The 18,473-nt window shown below is 40.9% G+C and overlaps 3 protein-coding genes across 3 annotated transcripts in view; all 3 read right to left on the bottom strand.

The window, feature by feature from the left end:
* LOC112554923 (von Willebrand factor D and EGF domain-containing protein-like) overlaps positions 1-18,473 on the bottom strand; it is a 535,332-nt gene that overhangs the window by 241,808 nt on the left and 275,051 nt on the right. The gene's annotated exons all lie outside the window — the stretch shown is intronic.
* The window catches only part of LOC112554925, a 153,139-nt gene that overhangs the window by 30,662 nt on the left and 104,004 nt on the right, over positions 1-18,473 (bottom strand). The window contains exons 5-6 of the mRNA XM_025222999.1: positions 4,072-4,139; positions 3,691-3,865 (exon numbers count right to left, since the gene is read on the bottom strand). The gene's annotated coding sequence lies outside the window, so the exon portion shown is untranslated. The remainder of the gene's footprint in view (positions 1-3,690; positions 3,866-4,071; positions 4,140-18,473) is intronic.
* On the bottom strand, positions 14,043-15,556 carry LOC112554955. Its single transcript, XM_025223039.1, has 4 exons — positions 15,400-15,556; positions 14,904-15,112; positions 14,329-14,409; positions 14,043-14,103 (listed from the first exon to the last, which is right to left on the bottom strand). Exons 1-4 carry the CDS (start codon positions 15,542-15,544, stop codon positions 14,095-14,097), a joined length of 444 nt encoding a protein of 147 aa, XP_025078824.1. The 5' UTR covers positions 15,545-15,556; the 3' UTR covers positions 14,043-14,094.

Raw genomic sequence — 18,473 nt, 5'->3', positions numbered from 1 at the left:
AAGATGAGGAAAAAGAAGACTTTTACAACTCCCTACAAGCACTGGTTGATCGTACTCCAAAACGAGACCTAAAGATCATAATGGGTGACATGAATGCCAAAGTTGGAGATGACAACACAGACAAAGAACACATAATAGGAAAGCATAGTGTAGGCAACTGAAATGAAAATGGTGAGCTGCTCACAGACTTCTGCTTCTTTAATGACCTTGTAGTCGGAAGCACAGTTTTTCAGATGCAGCCACAGACCACCACCTGCTTGTGGCAACCATGAAGATAAAGCTGAGGTTCTTCCATGACTCATCCGACAGATCGCACAACAAGTTCAACGTGCAGTTTCTTAGAGATCGTAGAAAAGAAGAAGAGTTCAACTGCAAAGTTAAAAACAAATGTGCAGCATTGGAGGGACTCCTGGAAGAAACAGTCGCCAACCTGTGGACAGGATTACAAGAGACGTGGAAGATTGCTTGCACACACGTTCTGCGAAAAAAAAGAAAAACAGCAAAAGTAATGGCTAACTTTCAGGACCTGGCAAAAGATAGAGGAAAGGAAAGAGCTGAACAGAAGACCAACCAATGTCAAGACCAGCAGCAAAAAGAAGACCTCAGAGCAAAATACTGGGAGATAAACAGAGAAGTGAAGAAGAGTGCAAGGGACGACAAAAGACAGTTCGCAAACAGGATGGCAGAAAAGGCAGAACAAGCAGCTGGGCAAAATAATATGAGGAAACTATACGAAATTACAAGAATTCTGTCAGGAAGGAAAAACACCAATGCGTGCACACCAGAAAAGAATGCAAATGGCAGTGTCATCAATGGGGATGCAGAGCAAAGATCTCACTGGTGGAACATTTTGAGGAAATACTTAAGTGACCACCACCAACAACCATTTTGGACATTGTCCCAGACGCCGAACAGTTCCAAGTCTTTAACATCTTTAACGCCAATGTAAAGTCAGTCCTTCTGTATGGATCTGAGACATGGCGTAAGGTTGGGAGACCCAGACAGACGTGGAGGAGGTCAGTCCACAGAGAGGCAGAGACAGGTGGCATGACATCAGGCCCGTTCTTACCCCCCGCGGGGCCCGAGGCATAGGGTATGTTCGGGGCCCTTGACACCACGATCGCCACGGTTGTTATTTAATGAAATGTGCGGGGCCCTAGGCAGATGCCTCGTCTGCCTGCCCCTAAGCACGGCCCTGCATGACATGGTCCCAACTGGAAGGGACGCCCACAACCGGATCCGATGGTGGGGTGTTGTAGCGGCCCTATGGTCCACGGGGGAGCGAATAATAATCATCATAATAATAATAATAACAAGAAGAAGAAGAGGAGAAGAAAAACGCAACTTAACTGCACTTGTTAAGTTTCAGGAATGAGTCACTGAAAACGCCCCCTAGTGATATCAGTTTGGAGAGATATGCTACAGTATCAGGTGTAGCAATCATGATGGTACAGTATCACATGAGACGTGCACGTGACATTTAGGGGAGATAAAGGTGTGCGCGCGCATGTGAGGACATTTTCGGAAATTAAAAGAGAACAGGAGATAGCGGTAGTCACGTATGATATCAAGTTATCAAGGACCAGCCCCCGTGTGCATCGAAAGCTGAACTTATATCGGTCCTATATGGGTTACCTATATTGACAGGAGAGAGTACTCTGACAGCAAGCAAGGGCCGTAACCTCTAATAATGGCAACGACATTTAGCCAATGGCGTACTACGTGATCGGAATCGCGTATACAACAAAAAGCTTGGCCGCAAATTGCAAACTTGTGTTTCTACACTTTTCACAACAGGAATTAAGCTTCTTCAGCGGTCAATTCCAATACTGATACATGTGTTTGACTCTTCGATAACAGTACGTATAATTTATATACTCTAAAGTAGTATAGTTATTGAGATTTTAATTCCAGAAATGTTAAAGTTCAAAGCAGAATATCATGCTAAGAGAAGAAAGATTAGAGTACACATTAATAATTAATGCAATAAATGAAAAAGTTTTCCAGACAGAAGTAGAAATCCAGCTCAGCAGTTCTGAACTCTTGCAATTTGATAATTCTTTAGCCGTTAGCGATAACTGAATCAAGAAGTCTGGTCTCAGAGTCTTGCATGATAGCATCTATGTTTAGTCCATCAAATCTGTTTGAGTGTTCTGATCATTTGAACAGGAATCTTCTATGCCGCCATGTAAAACTCTCTTCGCAAGCACTTTAGCAACCAAAATCACTTTCACACAATTTGTCTTCCTGGCTTGTCTCTGTCACGACCACGTCACACACTGACGTCACCGCCTCACACGCGGTGTTCACGCGCGTTAACAACACAAAACACAACGATCTGTCCGTGAGCTTCTCGTCTGATCTTTACTAAAAATAGCCCGCTGTCGTCTTTGCCCTAAGGTTTCTTTTCTTTTCTCTCTTACTTATCCTCTCTCTTGGAGGATTGATGGCAACAGGTCGTATACACACAAAAAGCAAAATAAAGATTAACACCTAGAATGAAGTTACACAAACTTTTCTCAAAACTAACTCAAATAAACAGGATATTCATCATCCCCTGTCACTCATCAATATCATCCCACAGTACATTTCTAACTCAACCAGTCTTGCACCAAGAAACGGAGCGCCGCTCTGGAACTCGGTTCAGAATACAAATGGTCTCCCTGATAATTTGTAGAAAGTTTGAAAACACTTACTGTTAGTGTCCACCAGTGTCACTGAGACGCACGAAGAAAGTCAGACAAAATCTCTGCGTCAGAAACGCTCCCTCTCAATCCACGAGCGTACAGGATCACTTACACACTTCCGAAACACACGAAGATACACATTCCACCAGGATCTCCGTAGCTGACACAGACACACACTTGTCTAGGCAAGCAACTTACTTCAATTATTCCCGGTCCCTGTAACCACACGTACAACAAGACCTCTCCTCTCACTCAGTTCGCCGCCTGTCTCTCTGTCTGTCGTCTGCTCTCTTCCTTTTTCTTTTCTCAAACGTCAAAACCCCAAAATTGCGTCAAATTATGACGTCAGATTATGACGCCAGACCACGACGCAGCAACCTCGCTCACACACGGGTAAGGGCGATAATCCCTGCCTACCTGTCCCTAACCACCTGCTCCTAACGGTCTCACTGCTGATTGACTTTTGCTTCTTGCTTGCAGCATGTAGAGTAGGGACAGATGCATTAATTCTTTAGCGAGACACAAGCCTCAAATATCTGTTTTTGGAAGTCTCAGCTATAGCGGGACAACACAAAGGTAGATAATTGACTTAAGCCGCGAAAACAAGTTTGTCTACCTGTACAGGTGAGACGGCACCGCTCTGTCACTAATGCCGTCTACACCATTTGTACAGGTAGAACTTGATCTTACTGTCAGCCCTATTAACACCCTTTCTGTCCGTGCTGGCTTTGTGAAGCAAATGTTTAAACAACCCGTAGTACATCCAGAGCTCTGCCACCCCGACCCTCACCCTACATACCTCCTCGTCCACCAAAGCTGGCAATACCTGAGACCTGAAATCTCACAATCTGTCAACTGTGTTCTGTCGCCTTTGTCTGTGGTGGTGGTATCCTACTATACAGGTACATGGATAGAACTACAAGAAATAATATACACCTTTCTTTAAGTGAATGGACTGGGTTGTGTGTATAATATTCCGTAACTATGGCAATATCTGACTTACCTCAGTTACTCTGGTCATAAAAGAAAATGGAAAGATGGCGGATCAAGTCATTTCTACTCGATGTTTCTTCCGGGTGTCGACGAAGTCTACCGTATCGGGTTTTCCCACATCATACAACAAAACTATAAATATCTGTGGTAGTTGGGTAAATAGGCAAATCTGCTGAAATGTTGAGCTAGAAATAGAAACATTATAAATATTATTATTAGCGGGTATTTTCAATATGGAATATTGTGTGTCCTCCTTTGTGCAGGAAGTTCTTTAGAGCTGCTAAATGTATATTTTACTGCTCAGGCTGATTTAATCAGATTACTCCTTAAGGCCCGAGAATGAAGTTATAAATATTAAAATTGCACATAGAGGAAAAAAATCTCCCAATACCTGCCGTACAGCCTTAAGGATGTATATAGGTGCCGGAAATTGTCCTTGGATAACAACACAGCTTTCTTCTGTAAACAATAATAATATATCTGCTGATTACCAGAAATATTTGTAAATAAAAAGACTAAACAGAATAATATTGTCTAATGAAAAGTTATTAAGCAAGGATATGCAAGAGACGTGAAACACAAGTGACAATAACTGACAGGTTAGCTGGAGCATGTGGAGAATATAAATGTACAGGTGCGCGCGCGCGTATGAGTGTGATTGATTAGGTACAAATGCACGAGACTGCGTGGATACATTTTTGTATATTTCGATACTGTTCACACTGCTCATTATTGTTCATACTGATTACATTGGCTATTATTAACTGTAAAGTACCGTTACGTGGGCCCTGTGCGCAATGTCTGACTATTGCATTCAGTCATCTAGCATTCTCCCACACCTATTACAACAGATTCAATAACAAGGTTTCAAACTTAATGATAAGAATATAATTAACAGAGTGCATATATATTTACAAGAAGACAGTTCACAAGCATTCCATAGGTAATCTCAAACTTAGCTTTCTGGCTTTTTCGCTATGGTGCTGGTCGCTGATACATCAATATTCACAAGTTACAGTTCGCACTGGCGTGATGACTCCACTTTATATTGCTCGTCATTTAAAGTTCACACTGTCCTAATCATTCCAGTGTCCACAGTTTCGTCAGTTAAAGTTCACAACTCAGTATATTCAGAGTCCCGTGGGTCTTTTACGTCCTTTCTCCGACGGACTTTCTGTCGGCCGATATCCACCTCGCCACCCAGAAAAAGTAAAGTTCTTTCCACTCCTCCCTACTTTGTTCGTTTCCTGTGGGTTTTACCCCGCCGAGGAGGGTGGCCGAAATCACTACCAGAAGGCGTGGAACAATTATCTCCCCTGGCCGTACGTCACGCGCGGCCGTCCACGTCAGGTGCTCGGACGAAGTTGACACCGACACTGGACACCGCAGCGAGATGGTTGTCGCGCTAGCCAGGGGAGATGTGCCAGCTTGGCCCGCACATGATGTTTTGTCCCTGTTTTAACTACAGAATCGACCATTTGTCCTAACCAAGCAACCAACACACTAAACACCTCAACAAAAAGACAATGGGTAGAAATACATTTTCTACATTAACCACACTGTCTCTCACTGCTCACACCGTTAATGACTGAAGACAGAAACACTTACAGTCTGTCGTCACTTGAGGTCCGCTAGTCTGTGGTGTCGCTGTATTCAAGTAGTTCATGTGTTCACTGCATTCATATTAACATTGGTGTGACTACACGAAATAACAATGACTTATCTTTCTTTAAAGCAAAGCAATTACAAGCATAAAAAAGCATATTTTTGAGAGTATGTGACTTACCCCTCATCAACTTGATCATAAAGAGGATGTCAAGATGGTGGAATCATAACAGGTCGGCAGTGAACAAATGTTTTCTAACACAGTCTATGTTATCGGGTTTTTCCAAAGCATTGACATGATTTTTATGGAGATTTGTCAGAATAATTTATGTACAGATAATTAGGCATGTCTTGTTTAGTTTATATAGAAATTACAAGACATTAAATGTTTTATCAATGACAACAGACTAGGTTCAATATGTTAAGTATGTTTGTTATCATTCATGCGGCGTCTCTGGTAGAACAGGACACAGACTAGCAACACAGGCTTAGGCCTCAATTTGTGGTTTGAAACGTCTCATGTTTTATGTACCAGTCTATTGTTGTTGTTCTCTTTTTTCCTTTTCTATCTCTCCTCTCTCACACACACAAACGCACTCCCTAGGAGAAGTCAGCCAAAGGTGTTGTGTGAGGCAACAATTTACAACCTACAGATGGAGGTGAACAAGTCTGTCAGCAACTTGTCTCACAAAGTCTCCAAGTTTACAGAGGAACTTTCTAAACATAGGACGTAGACACCTGTGTTTCGCTGTCTACTCTTACAAACTTGTGTTTATGTTTCTGTGTCGTGTATATACGAATCGTAGCTTACTAGGGGTGTCAGTGAGATCAATAAGTGTGTATACATCTTAAGTATGTTTTAATTTGTTGTAGAAAAGTCAATCCTATCTTTTTTTCTTCAAGTTGTGAACACATTTAACAGCTTGTAATCACAACATCACGTTGATGAACTTAATGTTATCATGCTTAGTTTCATTGGTGTCTCCACCTATGACAAGTTGTTCACGACAAGGAGCAGTATAGCAGAATTAAAACAATGCGGTCTGAACCTGAGTCTGGATCCATTGGCGACGAAGAGAAAGTTCTCAAAGATCCTCTGATATGCAGCCAACATTCACGATATCGTCCTGACATTAGCAATTGTTGGGAACAAACAACTACAAAGTAATTAATATTAAGGAGGAATGTTACGGCGCTCGTTACTGTGAAAGACAAGGTAAAGGAAAAGAAACAATAGCTTACACAAATGTTTGCTGCTATTCACCCTGATCAGTGTCGATCATCATTAACATTGTCATGAACTTTAGTGTGAAAAATAAACATACAATTCATTTTCGATAATGCAAATATGTCAGATGTACAGCATCATTATTTTACATCCTAACATGGACAGTAACTGAGAGTGTGCTCATATAACCTCATAAACTAATTGTAGAAAATGAAGACTTCAACTAGTGCAAATGAGACTCTATAATGTAAGATTCAGATTCAGAAAGTAGGTATTTCAGTATGTATCCGATTGATTGATTCCTAATTGCTTGAAGGGCTTAGCTTCAGCAAAGGTGTGAGTATTTCAAAAAATAACTACAGTTCATTCTAAAACAGTTGTACATATAATCCAGTAATAAGTAATATCAAGACAAGTTATTCTCAAATTTCTACACACATACATATACATGCACTCCATGCAGCTTGTGTCAATATAAGTACAAGGGTGACAGCACATTCGCTGACACGCGACAATGACAACAGACTAGGTTCACTATGTTAAGTATGTTTGTCATCATTCATGCGGCGTCTGTCGTAGAACACAGACTAGCAACACAGGCTTGGGCCTCAATTTGTGGTTTGAAACATCTAATGTTTTCTGTTTATTCTCAAATTCTCTACACACATACCTATACATACACTCCATGCAGCATGTGTGAATATAAGTATCCTCTTGCACATACACTGTACATACACCATTATCCTAAATATCAACACCATATATGGAGAATCCGTACATCAAAAAGAAGAAAACCTCCTCACATCCTTACTTAAGGGGACCCAAGACCTGCCTGCCTCTCTTGCAAGCTGGGATCCTCCTAGTAGCCTTGCCAAGGAGCACACACAGTTCTGGCAGTTCTAACAAACGGGATAAACCTACAAAACACTTGACATATCAAATCTGACAGTATCAGCAGGATAAACCCACGAAATGTATCATTTATAATTATTTTTTTAAGTCAGATGATATCTCTAGAAAAAGCCTTCTTTTCTATCTAGACAGATACACACTCAGAGCCACATGCATAACAAGAGGTCAGGACGGCTGCTCCCGTGTAAGTCACATGAGTGCTTGTGACAAACACCACTAAAAGCACTTGACAAGAACACATTTCTCATTAAATAAGAGACTTTGTTTTGAGAAAATCCGATAACATAGACCGCACTGATTCCGCCATTTTGTCATTCAACAATGTTCTCAGATTAACAAATATTTATAAGATGGTGTTTACAGGAAGTGTCTGAGGTCATTGCTGGGATTTGGCGTCGTCATCGGTGTTGTTTCGTGTCACGTGAGTTAATTTAGGTTTTAAAGTGAACTTTTCAAAGCACAGTTTTAAAAATTATAGAAAACAGTCTTTTTTCACTTTGTAAGCAGTCTTGGTCATATGTAATAAGGTCACGTGACGGAGAACGAGACTTCGTTTAAGTAAACAAAAGAGTCCTATGTAATTTGTCTTATTAAACACAACATGCTACAAAAAGTTCAACTTTTTCCATATGAACAGACGCGAAAATAGACGAGGTTCAAGCTGATCCTACTCTTTACGAGATTCTAAGCAGTTTTATTTTGCCTTGAGTATCACTTTAATTTAGCATGTCCTTTTTCAACAGGTGTGTCCTGCTTCCCTTCAAAGATGGAGTGCCACTGAATGCGCTGAATGCGAATTATTGTTTGTACCGGCGGAACGTGACACTGGTTACGATCTTCATCTTCTCTCTGACAAAAGTCACTATGTACAGCTGACTGTGCTTTAGAAACTCCTTGTATCTGATTTCTTAGTATAGTTTCTTCACTTTTCGTGATGGTAGTATTCATTTTCTAGAATCTATAAGTGCCAGTGCCGAGTAATTAGCATTGTATTTTTATGTTTTACAACATACAGATTTGTATAACAAGATTCAAATCCCTATAACATTCGATAAATAATAGAGACAATAAGAGTCAATAGGTTAATTCCAGCACCTTCATTTCATCAGTTTTTCGGAGGATTGTCATAAATAAGACGTTGATCTGTAAGTTATTTTTTTTTATTTTATAATGTTATTTAACATCACTATCTTTGAAAAACAATTTTCTCTCGCGCTCTGAAGTTCTAGAAGTTATCGCATTTTTTCATTTCATGTGCAACATTCCGGCCGAGAGTGTATCACGCAAATTGCTGAAACTGAAAAGTGATAAAAATAATATTGTCTAAAAACTACAAAAAATGTCTGAGATTAATTCTTTAAAGAACCAACGTACTGTGAAGAGTTGCTGAAGCCAGCAAGAACGAGTGAAGAAACCATTTCGTTGTGTGTGAACACCCCATGGTAGGATGTAGAATCAATCTGCTTGCTAGTATTTATATTGGACCATCAGCCAGGGACTAGTTTATCGGCTGCTGACGCGCAAGAATACATTACTAGGTCTGTATGCGGATGTAGATAATGTTATGCCAAGAATCCGACGTATTGTAAAGATTGTAATGTATACAAGGCGCCAGGTGAGCCAATGGGTCCAGTACAGCCCCCACCCCCTATACACACACTTACTCATGATCTTAATGCGTTGGCCGCTCATGTGTTTGCCTAACTTTTACTTCCTTCTTATCGTATGCATGGCAAAGAGACTCTAGGAAAGCAAACTTTTCCGATTTAGTGATTTAAATTTTATGAGAAGAAACCTTTATTGATAAAGAGCTTTCATCCAGTATAATCAATCATGGAAAGCAGAATGTTTGAGCAAAAAATTGTAAAGAAAGTTTTCGAAATGCACGTGAAGTTCGAAAGATAAAAAGTGTGAGGAGAATTGGTATTTTACGCCAAAGCCAGCAACTAAGGCTATATCACAGCAAGACAACCAGCCCTGAAAACAGATGCCACATGCAAAACGATAAAGAGGGGGAAGGGGGGTGTGAAAGTAGAAAGCACTGAAAAAGGTAGATGCAAAAAAGACATGGCAGGGTTATAACGTAAGTATAAAGATTCAGTGGCGATCATCCAAAGTGACGAAACCACGCTACAAGATAAGATAATACTATACTTAATTTTTCCCAGAGGGCTACTAGGGGCACGTGAAAGAAATATCACAACATACTGTCATGTGCTCAAAAAACTGATTCATACATTCTTGGTTTTAGGCGGCTGCATTTATTCGCACACAGTAACATTTAGAAGTCGTATGATCGACACAACAAATGACAGTGTCAGATATGTTTCTGTGCCTGCCTTTGTAGACCGTACGTGTAGGCAAGGTGCCGTGTGTTGCATAGCAGCCAGGAGTGACCACAAGCTAGGGGTGGACTGAGAGACTGGTACTGTTAGTGGACACAGCAGCCAGGAGTGACCACCAGGAGCCAGTGGAAATTCGTGGGGCTGGAGCAAGTACAGTAGCCGGTTGGTGACCACAAGGGTCTGTGTGAGACGGGAGTGGGCTTCCGGTACTGTTGGTTGGGAGCGGGTGACCGCCGGACACTATCACAAGCCACGTTGGTGAGTGCGTGTTTCTCGATAATCGGACGATAAGCTGCGCAAATCTGTGTGTGTGTGGGTATGCGAGTCTATGTTTACTCTGTACTATGATTACAAAGTTATTTGCTAAGAGAGGGACTGTACTAGAGCGCGCATCCTTTTTACGGGTTCAAGTTTGAAAGGAGAAAATAGTGCTACATTAGGTCAAAGCTATAGGTGGGTCGTGGAGGAAGAAGTTTTTTTGTTTCATACTGAGGCCACCTAGTAACCGTTGTTCTTTTGTTTTTGTACGTGCTTTTTGTACTCGTTTTCGACAGTCCTATCATCTTTGTCATCTTTATCGCAATTGTCATCTTTCTCATCTAACATTCTTGGTGTGATCTTGTCAACCTCTTCCTGGTTCTTGTCGTCACTGCTTTTCTTCTATTTCTATTAATTACAACAGACTAGGTTCAATATGTGAAGTATGTTTGTCATCATTTATGCGGCGTCTGTCGTAGAACAGGACACAGACTAGCAACACAGGCTTAGGCCTCAATTTGTGATCTGAAACGTCTCATGTTTCCTATACCAGTCTATTGTTGTTGTTCTCTTTTTTACTTTTCTATCTCTCCTCTCTCTCTAACACACACTAACGCACGCTCTAGGAGGAGTCAGACAAAGGTGTTGTGTGAGTCAACAATTTACAACCTACAGATGGAGGTGAGGAAGTCTGTCAGCAGCTTGTCACACAAAGTCTCCAAGTTTACAGAGAAACTTTCTTGACAGAGGACGGAGATACCTGTGTTTCACTGTGTACTCTCACTCTGTGGATCGACAAGGTGCTCAAGCCACCACACCACTAAAAGGTCAGTTACACCAGCTGGTGGTGGCTGAACACAGGGAAGGCCGCCATATTTCCTGACGAGTAGCGAGTTACTCACCTCCGACAGCACCGACAACTTTAAAGGCCACCAGCCAGGCCGAACAGCTTCTCCGGGCTCCCATGCATACAAATGTTTGCTGCTATTCACCCTCATCAGTGTGTATCATTAACAATTTTAGGAACTTTAGTGTGAAAAATAAACATACAATTTATTTTCGATAATACAAATAAGATTGTCGTAAACTCTGGGGCAGGATTCCGTAGATTGGGTAAGGGTATTATGATTTCTGTCACCCGGTCTAACACACCGTCGATGCACTCACGAAATCACTTCGACATTTCCCGCATACGCCTATTCTAAACTGCTGATCTACACTTTTTAATTAGCTTGCTGAACCCCCAGCACGCATCACCCCAAATAACAGCACGAGATAATTTAGTATATTTAAGAAATTATTAATCAACGACAAGATTATTAAAATTACCAAAACGGAATACGAGAAGAACAGGCAAGGTTGTAAGAAGCTGATTCCCTAACTTGGCTAATTACCTAGGTCGTCCTGTTTACCTAACTACACTCCTTAATCCTAATCTAGATAACTAGTGAGTTAGATCTATCCTTAACTGTCACACTCACAATCACACTTCCAGTACGATTCTCATGCACACGTCACTTAGCTCTGTCCACGTGCGCGAAGACTTGAACTGCGAAGTCACTTTGATGTTTTCTTCCCAAAAGTCTCTAGCGAAAAGCGCTGAGCTTGCATCTAGATCTTTCCAGGGCAACATGCGTTCAATTGGTCAGTCACGCCACATGACACACCAGAACCAATCACGTTTCACAGTTATCACGAGAAATTCTCATCAGCTCTTGCGTGTGTTACGTCATTTCTAGAGAAAAGAACGGATGTGTAAAGCGGAAAGCAGTGAAAAAAAGAAAGTTCCCGGTTCTGAGCCATCACATCGCTGCTACAATTTTTACTGTAGGCCTAAAGACTATTAATAAAGGCAATAGTATTGTATTATAATGTATCTTAAAGAACCTTCATATGCAAGAAGTTATTGAAAGGCAGGAAGTCGAAACATTTTGTTGTAATTCTATGCACACGCAAAACTTAACATAATAAAACAGTATGCACATGCACTCATATCTGCACCATATACAAGAGAAACTAGATTAGTGATACCAATTATCAAGATGTGATAAAAGAGGATTCTCTCTGGTGTGATATTGACCTTTCAATGCTTTAAATTCAAAGTAACTTTGTGTTATGATGACGTGTTATGATATGTACTGGGTAGTTGTGATCAGATCTTTTCCAAATTCTATAATGAGGGGAGAAAAAACTCGTTAATTTACCCAAACGGCTTACTGATGGATCTTGTCCAACAGTGGCACCCATGTACTACGGTCAGCACCGCCTGGCACGTCCACCACAGCCTGCTGCTGACAGACGACTGACCAGGACACGCTGAACTCCGAGGTTGACAACAACATTTGGCTGGGGCTGAAATAATAGCCAGCGCCGACACCATCGGACACTTTCATCTCCAAGCTTTGCTCCACAAGAAACATGCGCACAAGGATAGAAGAGGCAATGGACAGCCAACAGCCACACAAGTACGTTAGAAACAGCGCTGAGCAGACGACTGGTGACGTCAAACACAACAAACGTCAGCTGATCTTTATCTGCCCTATCCCTCTACAGCAGGATAAAATAGCCTGCGACACTGACGCTGAGGTTCGTCTGCTACGAGCGCGTCATCGTAAAGTGCCTGGATTACATTTCACGGGAAATTACTAGAAAATAGCAAACAAAATGTCTGTTGACGACAATGTAGAGAAATAATATACTGAGACCAGCTGACAGTTAAACCGACAGTGATGTCCATTCGCCTAACTGACTTAAGGGGACTGCACTCTCTTGTTCTTCGATCTGAGTCTCCTCTTGATCTGTGTTTTTGTTGTGTATTTACACTCATTTGTGTTGCTCTGTCTTTGTCTGCACCATACCGTGTCCACCTACACACAACTTTCTATCAACTGCCTCCTTCTTACATCCCGCCATAGTGATTTCTTCGTACAATTCGCCTGTGAAAAGGTCACACAGTCGATGCAGTGTGCTTTATCGTGTAGTCACATATTATTCGTGTATAGACCTAGTGATTGTATATATATAATACAGCTAGTGGTCACATATACTTACATACCAAAGATGTCATACACAGCAATGTGAAGGGTAGCCATGTTTTATCACCAGGTAGCCTACAGGTGTGTCTCACTGACCTTCACAACTCTCTTCCTTCTGATCGTTGTAAGGCAGCCAGGGCAAGTTATTTGGTTATTTGTTTGGTTATCGCTTAGTTATTTTATTATTAATAAAAGGTTAACTACCGTTCTTTTCACATCGTTGTTGTCAGCTTTTCCTTTTAGATTAAAGACACTGCTCGTTAGCGATGACCTTCTGTTGCCGCTTCGTGCTTCCTGAGTGAGCGGTGTTATCTTCATCGGTAGCAGCGCCTTCTATCTCTCTCTCACACACACACAAACGCACGGCCCAAGGAGGAGTCAGACAAAGGTGTTGTGTGAGGCAACAATACAACCTAAGATGGAGTGAGCAAGTCTGTCAGCAGCTTGTCATACAAAGTCTCCAAGTTTACGAAGGAATTTTCTTCACAGAGGACGGAGATACCTGTGTGTCAACCAGTAAACTGTTAGTCGCATTGTGGTGAAAGTTCCAGTGTTTGGTTTTGGGGACCAGGCATTGCCAAATTATGGTCGTGGGGATGACACAAAAAGACATACATCGCACTTCCAGTAATTGGATTTATCAACGGGAACCTGATTAGAATTCAGGCTCCAACTGAACAAGAGTTGAATTTGTAGACCGCAAGGGATACCATGCCATCAATGTTAATCAAACAGTGGCGGCTAATCTACGTGTATCCGGTGAGTGAGTGAGTTGTGTAGAAGAGGTCGGGTCCTTAACATTGATTCTCTCTCACCAAACAATGGGCTGAATACTTAGATAACATATTGGATATTCTCAGGAGCTAAGAACCGTACAAAGAACATTTTTACAACCTTTTTTATTGTTAACATTGACGTACAGAAAACACTTTCCATGTTTCAACATTTTTGATGTCTGATTACTGCATCCAAAAAATAACTTTCATCAAACCTTCCTGACACGTCATACTGTGACAGTTTTTCTCCTGCTATCAGGGACCCTGAAAAAAACAGAAAGATCACTGGAATTATACATTTCGCGTACTTAGATATGATTAACAGCAACTTTTTTGTAGTGTCCGCTTGAAGCAGGATCCAGACACATGTGTATAGGATAAAGATTACAGGTATACATGCATAGACATGTGTGACACATCCACACCCAGAGAGAAAGAGAAAGACGGGGTAAAAAAAAATTAATGAAAATATAAAGACTCCATACTCACTGCCATTGAGATAATATTGCTGACCATATAGGGACTGACAACACCACGGTCAGTGAAAATTGAGCGCACACGACAAGCCACCTGTACATGTGAACAAACAGAGTAAACCACTTGTAAATGTGCAAAGATCCCGCTATAAAGATGAAAACTATGTTTGCTAGAAAACAGAGTAAACAAAGTGCTGCTGTGTGAGTGTCAACAGAACAAACACCAGTCTACCTGTCTTTGTGAGTAGATAAAGTAATGTCCATCTGCAAGTGTTACAAACCTCATGCTACTGTGTGTTTATCACAGCTATTCTAACATCGCCTATGGATAAACTATAAAACGTGTAGTACATATGTACAATCAAAATGCGACCGAATGTTGTCAAGATTTTACACTCATTCACCCTTTCAGAAAAAAAATATATATACACACATTCCTATTTTTATATACAATCTCTCTCACACACATTTTTACTGATAAGTTTGTAACAAAATCACTTGTTCTACACTTATTCTAGACTTTCAAACATGTCACTTGTGTCTGTGTATGTAATTAAATCAGCCAGGCAGACGGTATCTGTCACAGACCTGATGAGCGTGACTAACGTCCGACACACTAATAGCAGCCTCCAGATGTCCACTGTTGATGACCAGCTCTCGAAGCCAGTCGCCATCGACACCCCAGGCCATCCGGAAGCTGGCTGTGGGCTTTGAGGCATCAGCGTTGACCTCACATCTTAACTGGGTGTTGTCCTCTGACCTCCTCACGTTCACTGACGTAATGAAGGGATATTCCACTGAAATAATCAAAAATTGGCATTACAGGTCGATATATATTCCATTTATCTCACCCCTTTCTGCTCTGCTGAATTTATTGCATTCTCTAAAGCTCAGCTCTATGTAATTTATCAGAAGTGGGAGTTTAAAAATAGGACTAGATTGGACTAGAGCTATTTTCAGAAATATTAACATTTCTTGAGCTAAAATAAATGTAAGCCGATGACAGTGAACTTTGTAAAACTACTCCCACCCTCCTTCCCACAAAAGGAGACAATAAACATTCAAATATCAAGGACTTTCTCACATTGAACTGTCGGAACGGGAGACCACTCTGTCGTGCTAAGGGAGACGGTGCAGACCTGCGAGTTATCCTTCGGATTGAGTTCTCCATCTTGAAAACACAGGCTGTTGATTAAGCACGTGTTTGGGCGAAAACAAATCGCCAGCATTTATTGCTTTGAACCGACTTCATTCAAGAAACATCGAAAAGCATAATCGTCTTTGCACTTCTAAGTAATTCGTGTAAAGTCTACAAGTTCTACATGGCGGGTGAAGCAAAGTACAGTGGTACCTCGACATACGAGTTTAATTCGTTCCGTAACCTTGCTCGTATGTCAAATTGCTCGTATCTCAAAGAAATTTTCCCCATTGAAATTCATTGAAATGCCATTAATCCGTTCCAGCTCCCAAAACACCATCTCAGTTGTTTTTGTTAAGTGTTTTTGAATAAGAAAAAGTGTATTTACAAGAAGAAACATTTATTTATGAATAACAAATACATATTCTATAAAAACACATTAAATTCTACGTTTGTGGAAGTGTGTGGGATCTGCTTCAGCAAATCACCGTAAATCGCTCGTGCCTTCTCACACATGATGCTTTGTGTTAAGGTTCCTCCTTGAAGCTGCTTCTCTGTCACCCACACAGTCAATAGTTTCTCCATCTTTTCATGGAGAGAAGTCCGGAGCTTAGAAATTATTGTAACGCCCCTAGCTGGCGTTGTATCCTTTATCAACTCCTGTTTAAGCTCAGAACATATCATTGATGTGCTACACCCGTACATCCTCGCCAAGTCAATTACTCGCACACCTTGCTCATGTTTTTCTACGATTTCGCGCTTTAATTTAATAGACATCACCTTCTTCTTCGGACCCTTGGTTACAAAAATAAATGGGATAATGTTTTGTAAATGTACAAAAAGCAAAAAACGCGAACCCAACTTATCAAAAATGCTTCGAAAACGAGGGAAACAAGCACACAGACTGAGGTCTAGTCTGAGGTGGGAGAAACTGTTAGACGCTGCACACGACCCTGTTGGGGTCGTGTGCAGCGGTGTAGTGTGCGATTCCTCGTATCTCAAATCTTGCTCTTATCTCGAAGCAAAATATCGCTCCCTCGGCGGCTCGTATCTCAAAACACTCGTATGTCAGGGCACTCGTATGTCGAGGTACCACTGTATAGAAAGATGATTTTGAAATACTAAATCAAAAACGAAAACAATAATAAAGATCAAAAAGTTTAACTGAAACTAACTTTTTCGGCACTGTGGATGAGGTCATTTTTCTGTTTTCTGCTCTACAAGCCAAATACATTTTTGCTGCATGTTTTGAGACGAACTCAAAGGCTTGATTGAGGTTACTGCCGACGAAGGTCAGGTCACAGGTGAAGTAGAAGGCGTTCTGTTCTATTACTGGTCCATCGAATATCGGCGGGTCAGTCAGACGAGGGTAGAGCTCTGCCAATAAAATAAAATCAGGTGACCGACTACGGTTGGCCGACAAGCCCATTGCAAAGACTTAGAGTCACACAGAAGTCGTTAATAAACGAGAAAATACCGGACAGCAGTATGCAGCCGAGAACAATGAGATTTGTTAAGATTTAAAAATTTAAAGATATCTTGACTTTTGAGGCATCATGATCGCCTTTTCTCACCATAAAAGTGCCCATAGTGAATCGTTTTCAAATCTCCGTTCACACACAGATGTTCATTTTAGTGTCTACTCTCTATCTTCCCGCTATCAGTCCCACGCAAATGTTGTTTAAGACACAATGAGGACAGTTGATCGTCGCTAGGAATAACTTAGGGAAAATCCATTCTGCCAAACGGTTTGAATAGAGACAAGGTACGCAAGACTTGTGTAACACAGTGGTAAAAAAGTCTGTATTTATACTTTAAGTCTCTGTGTATCACAATAGAGACCAAGCATTCATACAGCTTCATGCACATACTGTTTGACATCCACAAGCATAAAAGCGCGCGCGCGCACACACACACAGAGTACAGTGACAACAGTATGGACAGGGTGTATATCTCACGAGTGTACTTACCACAGACAAACAGAGAAAAAGAGAAGCAGGTATAGAGGAAACAAGGAAGAAAATAAAAAAAGAAGGAATGAATAAATCAAAGAAAGAAAGGAAGGAAATATAAAGTTTCAAAAAGTCTCTCGTTCGTACATGTAAAGGATCAACTCAGTGCTCAGGCATTTTGCTGTCTACGTCGACCACAAACCGGTACCAGCCGGCGGTGAGGCCATCGTCACACAGTAAAGGTTCTGGGTAGACCGCCTTATAGGCTACACTGCGGTGGATGTCCGTCAGGTTCTTGTAGTTGCCATGGACACAAGGGTAAGGCGCCGATTGGGCAACGACATCTGGGCAGAATGCAAACAGTAATTAATTAGCAAGTAGTATCCACTAGTATAAAACTGTGAAACACGTGGAATGAAAAAAAATTTCACACACCCACTCATTTGCAAAATCAAAGCGTTGGACACCTTGAACTATTTGTTAAAACTTTTAAAAAAGATACTCCAAGACTATTATCAGCAAAAATGATATTTTACTATATCTTCCCATTAACGGTATCATTTCTATAATTCGTTTATATCCTCTTTTACTGATAGTCATCATCTGCACTACTTAAGAAATGCCAACATTAGAAGTGCTTTAATCAGATTTAGAGTATGTGCCTCTTTAATAAAAGTCCATACCCTTAGGCACGTACAATAGCTTATCATCGGATTATAACTGTCCATTCTGTGCAGATATAGATGAAACAGAACTTACTTGTCCAAGGTGTACCACAGAAATATGTACCTTCGAAATTTGCCTCTCTTTAAAATATCAGACTATGAAGATAACACTTTCTCTGAGAGATCTCTGTTCACGAAAAATTATTAGCTACAATATAACACAAGAACAAATATGGAAACTTGTTTAATTCGTTGCAAAACCCCATAAATACTGATTAAATAGACATCATGAATACTTATTGTTTTGAATGACCTTTCCATGTATTTTTAACATTAGAAAACTGCACAAAGCTTGATATCTACAAGGGATTTCTACTTTTTTTTTTGTTATATATCTATTCTC

Source organism: Pomacea canaliculata, linkage group LG14, assembly GCF_003073045.1.
Source record: "Pomacea canaliculata isolate SZHN2017 linkage group LG14, ASM307304v1, whole genome shotgun sequence".
Classification (NCBI taxonomy): Eukaryota; Metazoa; Mollusca; class Gastropoda; order Architaenioglossa; family Ampullariidae; genus Pomacea; species Pomacea canaliculata.
The sequence above is the reverse complement of the archived record's forward strand: the minus strand, read 5'-3'. Positions and strand labels throughout refer to the sequence as shown.

Bases quoted from the DNA above. Each gene is read 5' to 3' on its own strand.
- LOC112554955 (XM_025223039.1), bottom strand. From the start codon at position 15,544: ATGCTGGCGATTTGTTTTCGCCCAAACACGTGCTTAATCAACAGCCTG. The intron at 15,113-15,399 runs GTGAGAAAGTCC...TGATTATTTCAG, and splicing joins TCCCGTTCCGACAGTTCAAT to TGGAATATCCCTTCATTACG. The intron at 14,410-14,903 runs GTCTGTGACAGA...TCACATGTACAG, and splicing joins ACGTTAGTCACGCTCATCAG to GTGGCTTGTCGTGTGCGCTC.